This window comes from Ostrea edulis, chromosome 9, assembly GCF_947568905.1.
Source record: "Ostrea edulis chromosome 9, xbOstEdul1.1, whole genome shotgun sequence".
Taxonomy (NCBI): domain Eukaryota; kingdom Metazoa; phylum Mollusca; class Bivalvia; order Ostreida; family Ostreidae; genus Ostrea; species Ostrea edulis.
The window spans coordinates 14,422,385-14,430,200 of NC_079172.1; the positions used below are offsets into that span (position 1 = coordinate 14,422,385).

The following is a 7,816-nucleotide window of genomic DNA, read 5'->3' on the forward strand; positions in this document are numbered from 1 at the left end:
GAAACTTGAAAAACAAACATTTTTGGTCAATAATGAACTTGGCCAAAAGTTTTCAATAGGCTGTTTAGTAGCCGAGAGAGAAAGGGGGAACTCTCCTCAGTGATATTACAGGGTTTGACATTTACTTTTTTGAGCACTAGACCAGTCGGGCTACTTCAAATGATATTTAATAGACCTGACCTTACATCCACTAGCCCTGACCAACTTTCCAGAAAAAAAAACCTGGGGATTTCTTCATATATAAATACCTAATTTAAATGAAGTTTGAAATAAAAAGTATTTAATAGTCTCTAAAAAAAAAAAAAAAGTCTCGTAATTCAATTTGATGATTTTATTTTCAATTAAACGCATTTTCTGTTTCTTTAAATTCTATCCGGCGCAGAAATTCATTAAGTCCATTTGCTAAAATAAAATGACCTCAACCGTTTTATTTTTTTTTTTCTATTTCATAAGCCCTGCTTTGTTTCATCCCAACCTTTTCCTTTTTTTCTGTTCAACGTGAACCAGTCCCTTTAACATTCAAAGTATTTGAATAAATGTCCTGAAAATAAAGATTATGTCATCAATCGGTTCAAAATTGCTCGCAAACTCTTAACAGGTATGGGGGGGGGGGGGGGGATTTAAGAATAAAATATCTTATGGTTTAAAGTAAAGTTTCTTATTCATCTTTTCAACACCACCAGTCGGACTAGTTTATCGACATTTTACCCGACCGGACCTATCATTTAGTAGACTCGGTCGGTCGGACGTGCCTTAGTGTCAAACCCTGTTATTAGCTTGACTATTCTGTAGTTCACACTGCAAAGTGAGGTTTGAGAGTGCGGTGTCAATAGATGTTCATCATTGATGCACACTGTCAACAATTTTAACGACTTTTAAACTCGCATGAATCCATTTCTGTCAAACAGACAACATCCTGTTTCAAAATCATTCAACATTCTTCAAACTTTTATAAGTTTTTGAGACCTATTTTTCGTTTTTATAACACTTTTATCGCTATTCACCTTTGAATTAGAACGCTTTACCCGATATAGTATTGCGTTGTGTGACGACACAATTGAATGAGACCATTGAACAATTTGAATGACATGTTTGATGTAATACAACAAGAGTTTTCATTGGCCGATTACAGCCCGCCCACTTTCTCGAGCGGATTCAGTGTAGCTGGAGAACTGTACATAGCTCTCTGAAAAGATCCACCTCTTATAAAAACCTTCGATTTACGGGTCACAAAAAGCTGCGGACGGTTGAGGCCTGAAATCGGTGTATTCTTGTGTTGCTGTCTCATAAATTCAATATAAAAAAATCTTAACATATTTTCCTACTATATACTTGCGTCCAAACATACCTTCAAATATTCATTAAAGCCACACACCACCCGAAAACTCGCAGCCTCAAATGATTTCGTTTGTTGACGTAGCCATCTTGGGTAGCCGGTCAATTCGAACTCTTGCTATTGGTATCTATTCATAAAATCGGTTGTAAGTTATGTATTCGCTCTTCATTTATTATCAACACGAATAATTAATAGAAATTAAAACATTTTTGTACCAGTTTTTGTAATTAGGTAAAATAAGCTCTAGATGAACGAAAATGCTACATAAGCCCATTAGATGGAGATCGGCCGGCGAGGCCGCTCATGACTAATGAAAGCCGCACTGCCGTGAGTTTAGCTTTTTGAATAATTATCATTTAATAGGACTGGGGTGGTATATTATTTAAACAATTTAGCTAAAATATTTGTGGGGAATTAGTACACATCTAGACGCTATTGTGCCAATATGGAAATGAACCGGGATTCGAATTGACTGGCTACCTAACATGGCTATGTCTACGAACGAAATCATCAAAAGCTGTGATCGAGTTTTTGGGTCGTATGGGGCTTTAATAAATATTTGAAGGTATGTTTGGACACAAGTATAGTAGGAAAATATGTTAGGAATTTTTTTTATATTAAATTTATGAGACAACAACACAAGAATACAACTTTTTCTCTTTCTTCCTTTGAAGTTTTTTTCCATCTAGCATCTGGCCGTCATGTTTTCAAATGCTGACTACTCCCGTATAAGGGAATTTGGGCGGACTTATACATATGGACCAATGAGAGTTTCTGTTGCATTTCGCAATTGTATTACAAACAGATTCAATTGTGTCGTCACACAACGCAATACTATATCGGCCAAAGCGTTCTAATTCAAAGGTGAATTGCGATAATAACTCAGCGCATGTACATGTATAATGCTCTTTTTTCAATAGAATTAAGATTACTTCTAATATCCACATTCACACTCACACATACACACACACATACTTATAGGGGGTTTGAACAAGTCTATGACAGTCCAACCGTGAACGCATGCACACAAACTCACAGCGGATCTGCGCAAGTCTATACATAATCGAACACGCACAGTAGATTTGTAAAAGTCTATAGTCGAACACACATTCAAAGAGGATTGATTTGTACAAGAACACACACATAAAAACTCACAGGATTTGTAGGTGTCTATAGCTGAGTACTAACAGACTTAATGAGAAATTGCACAATTCTACAGTCGAGCACACAAACTCACAGACATCTTAACTATTGTTATTGAACTTTTATCTTCTTTGAGTAAGCAATTTTGAATACATATGGTATAAAATGCGTTGTACCACGTTTACTTGAAAGAGGAGCAATTGTTACGGTGGATGACAGGTAAAGATAACGAACTGTGATCAATCTCATAACTCCTATCAGCAATACAAAATAGAGAGTTGGGCAAACACGGACCCCTGGACACACCAGAGGTGGGATCAGGTGCCCTTGTCGACCGGTCACACTCGCCGTGAACCCTATATCTTGATCAGGTAAACGGAGTTATCCGTAGTCAAAATCAGTCTGCCAAGAACGGCTTAACAATCGGTAAATAACACGTAAGACGGGATGTCAAATAAAAACTAACTACAGTCTATGCTCCAAATAACAAATCTTACAATGTAAATAATAAAATCATATTAAAACTGCTGAAATTACAGGCGAGAGCTTGTCACGAAGTTGTTTTACAAGATGTTCAGGAAATCTTTCCCATTCTAATCCAGTTTACGTCAAACTTATCGGAGGACATGCTTTTAAGTAAATGATTTCTTTGATAATATATTAGTTACTTATCAATGTCACACCTAGACTTTGTTGGACCTGCATGCCCTTTGATTAAAGTTTGTTTACCCTTTAAAACACCCGACTAGTGATATGCGTTGTAAAGAATACAACAAAATCTTATCACAACTAGTTTCTTGTGTGACCTCCACTGCAGCAATCAAAGATCTGATGACTTCATTGTGGTTTTAACATGCATTTCAAATTTGTCAAGGTACGATCATCTGAACTGGGGCAGCATTGATAGTGTTTCAATCGGTTATATTCGCGGGGTGCTAATTTTGAGGGTTTTGGATTTTAGTCTATTTTAGTGATTGGCTCCAAAGCGCCAAAATAAATGTCACCAAATATCACTACCCCCTATATATAGATAGTAGACTATACAAATCACCAATTTATTTATTTCTCTGGCTCTATATTGTATTTCATGACGGGAATGTATAATGTCAGTACAGATATCTACTGTACATAAAGAATGTTGGGAATCATGCAGGTTTCTATTTTTCATCAGATATACTATCACTCTGCTAAATAACTGACTACGAACATACATACCACAGTTCTCCCCGAAAATAACTGTATCAAATATAGACGCGCAATAAACACGGCAAGTACTGAGATCTGGAATACGTGTATAATGTTCCAATCCGATATTTCAGACTCTATAGAGTTACACGGTAACATATACTTACGAATATAAAGATTACTTTGACTATATAACACAATTTTACTTGAGAATATAAAGACTACTTGCAATAATTCAAACTTCTTTCTTTGAAATCCAGTTTTTTCTAAATTGAAAGTTGTTTTTTCTTCTTCTGAGACTGGTATAATTGCTAGTTAAATATCACGTTTCAAGATGGAGATTTCTTCTAAATTTTATTGAAAAATGTTGAAAATGGCCAGGTTAAAAAGGCGTCATGTATTACCCAAAACGAATTTCTCAATTTAAGAACATTAAATTATGAAATTTAACAATATCTAATTTTCATCGTGGTCGCTATAAGATGCTAACATTTTCGTATATCAAATAACTTTGGAAAAAAAATACAAGTGGAGGATATATAGGTCTAGTTGCTTGCTTCCCGACTGCACATATGTGATTAAAGTCCTCTACATGACCAATAGCCTCAGCGGCACAAATGAACCCCATTCCTAAACAAACATAGAATTAACAGTTTTCATCCCTTAAACACCATGAGTGGTTACTAAAACAAAAGGGTGGGTTACGTTAATTGATATAAGAAAGATGCAGAGTAAATGATAAAACAATTCAGTAACATTGATACTGAGATGCAATTCAAATGTTTAACAATTCTGTCAATGCATGAGTGAATATTTGTTGAATGTTCCTAATACATAATTATGCACAGCATACACATCATCAAAACAATTGTTAGATGACATAATGAAAAAGTAATCATGACTACTCACAAACAATATTACCGCAATTTAATCAATTATCATCCCCCAAAACCAGTAATTTATTTGTTATAGTGAAATCAAAGTGATTGTAATTCAATCGATTACTTGATCATACGCCCACTTTGATCCCACACCCCTAAATCCACTCCCGTACAAAGCGGATTCAAGTGTCTATCCCTGACAAATTTACATGAACGTGCCATGAATATCTTCTAAATGAAGAAACAGACATTGCTTCCTAATATCATTTTCCACGTTTTTTGTCTACTCATTCTTATATAGAAGCATTTTCACAGATTTCCTGATGATTTCTTCAACGTTGGACACATGCATTATATGATATCCCTAACCAGATCCCGGAAGCAGGGGATGAATTAACTAGACTCTACTTGGATAACGACATTTACAAACCGCTGTTATATTTAAACAATGGGTCAGTCGTTTTCCAAATTAACTTTTCAATGTGAATCACGTGTATATTGACTTTTAAAAAATGTATGTTTCTTAGAGGACTAACTCAAATCTGCGTGATTACTAATTCTTGTAATTATCAGTCATCATCTACACTACAACATGTGAAAATATTCCTTTTATATTTTAAAGGTATATATATGTCCATCTACCTGTATATATACATGATTAGCAATTCATATATGTATGTACTTGTTTCCCCAACATGCTGCATCCACATGCAGTTTGCAGTCTATGTAACCTGTAGTTAATGTTGTAAACTTTCTTTCTTTTTTGAATTTCCTTCTTTATAAACTGTCTTACTGTTATGCCCTCTAGGCCCAAAATTGGAATAAACTTATCTTATCTATATGTATTTATTCAATTTCCTCCATAAGTTTTGAGAGGACATTGTGAGGACTCAAACAAAAGAAAATACATGTACTTTTGGAAATGATAGGGGACCTTTTTAAACGCATTTATTATTATTATCTTTTTAGAAATCTTAATTTTTAATTTCACAGTTCTCGCAATTATTCGTCCATGTTAATTGGTTCTACCTAGGCCTACATATGTCATTATTCTAACACACGGTCAATGCCATATGCTGATATTTAAGTAAATATCGAGAAATGAGCAGAAACTGCACTTATCTCATATATTAAGTTATGAATTAATTACATCTGTAATGTTATAAAAATACTGGGATGAATGGTGCGTGTACTGTGTCTAGGTTTATGCTAACTATATGTCTTTTGGTATATAATTTTCTGTATGTCTTGTTTGGACTCTGAATTAGAAATGAATCTATTCTAGTCTATTTATAATAGTTATACAAATGTTTTACTTTGAAAGTTGAAAGATATAATACCATTACGATAAATATCACACAGAATGGGCCTTCCTGTCAGAATCTGACGTATTAATTCACACTTGCCTCGGAGTTGAGAATGTAAAACTTCTGTACCATTTTTTTCAAAAGCAATATTCGCTGTCATTTCGGTGTCGGAAATTTTTAGTTGTAAAATTGTGATTTACTATTCCAATGACAGAAAGAGAAAAAAAGGTTTATAATTAAACTGCAGTTATCAATATCTGTGTTGGAAAACCTATTCAAAGGCTATGAAAGAAGCAAAAGTACATTATTGTTTTTTTTTTCGCACAAAAATTGATTTCTATAATGCTACAGGCCTATATTTAACAGAACCGAAGTCTTAATTCATTTTGATAAAATCTTTAAATTATTAAATTATGTACTTTTATCAATATAAAATTAAAGTTACACACAAACCAATCATGCATGTAATAACGCATTTTACAATAATATATATTTTTTTCAGAGTTGAGTTAAGAACGCACGATAAGTTCTAATCGAGATTCCTCGGACTCTTACGATCATTTTTTTGTACGGGGTTAAGAGACCGAGGAATAAGGCAAGTATATCATACACATGCGTTAAGGTTTGCATGCCGAATTGACCTAGATACGACATGCTTACGAAACAGATTATAAAAATCATTGAAGTATGAAATTCAACAATTACAATCAAATTGACAGATATGTATCAATTCTAACATAATATTATACGTATATATTGAACGAATACGATTAATCACAGTCTTATTGGTCAAATTTGGTTTTTGACTTATTTTCCCATCTTGGTCCCCAACTTGTTGTTTTCTGCATATGACCTTGAGACAGCACCCCCACATATCAACCAATCAGATTTTTCGAGAGAGAAAAATATCTTGTTTTCTCTATCTTAATTCACAACCTAAGCCTCGATGAGGCAAAATCTGCCCGTTCATATGTCAATAGACTTCAAATTGAAAGACGAGTGTAAGTTTTAGACGTGGTGTTTAATTTTCCATCATAAACATTTCTACATGTTCCCTGGAACGCCTCCAAAACATTCCTGGCAATGATATAGGATGTCTCAAATTTCCACTCAGCGAGTCAATTTCATACGACACCGACAATTCGGTGTAATGAAAGACAGAATAAATGTATTGCACATGGTCAAGTGAAATTTCATCGAAATAAACATAGCTAGACTTGCGTGTCTGAATTTAACTCCATCTATGACTGACCTAGATTCTCTAAGTACGTCATGGATATTTCCAATTCATGTTTTATGACTAAAGTACTAAAAGCAACAATTTTTACTTACCTTTTCATACTTGTTCATCTGCTCCGGGGTAGATGGCATCTTGAGGGCAGGTTGTCGTTCCCAGCTGAGGAAGATTTCTACGTTTTATTGTCGCGATCGATTCTCCTGCAGCTCGGCTAGTGTGTAAACACATTAAGAGGGCCTGGAAGGGGAAAACGTATAAAATGACCTAGATTTTTGCAGACCAAGCACTATCGTGTGTTGAACAAATAAAATCATACGATATTTTTACAAAAGACAACAGTGCATCTGTATAATAAAGTTCTGTATTTTATTACCCTTATTTTATTATTCTTTAAGTATTTCTTTGATATTAATTAACGTTCGACATGTTAATCAATAAATGATAATTAAAGTTTATCACTGGACAATATATATAAATCTTGTCTGTAATCAGTATTTCATATATAATTATATAGATATGTGCAGTGCAGAAGTGTGAACTCTGTCAGTATTACCGGTAGTACTTCTAAATGATTGTTATTTATTTTCAATGTTATAATTAATTGCCTGTTAACATGTCATGCCCCCCGAGGGCCCTTGATTGGTGAATAAACTATATCATATATTATATATATATATATACTAGGAGAAAAAATTGATAATTTTGAGTTTATATTTTCTAATCAGCA

General features: G+C 34.0%; 1 protein-coding gene across 2 annotated transcripts in view; it reads right to left on the reverse strand.

Annotated features, from left to right (window-relative positions):
- Positions 1–7,345, reverse strand: part of LOC125658413 (hexokinase-2-like) — a 19,776-nt gene extending 12,431 nt beyond the window's left edge. Inside the window, exon 1 of one of the 2 annotated variants that reach the window (XM_048889675.2) lies at positions 7,185–7,345. In XM_048889675.2, the coding sequence (XP_048745632.1) occupies positions 7,185–7,223 (39 nt within the window). In that variant the 5' untranslated portion in view covers positions 7,224–7,345. Of the gene's footprint in view, positions 177–7,184 lie in introns of those variants that run through there. The other variant, XM_048889676.2, reaches the window with a different exon arrangement.
- Positions 7,346–7,816: the final 471 nt, after the last annotated feature.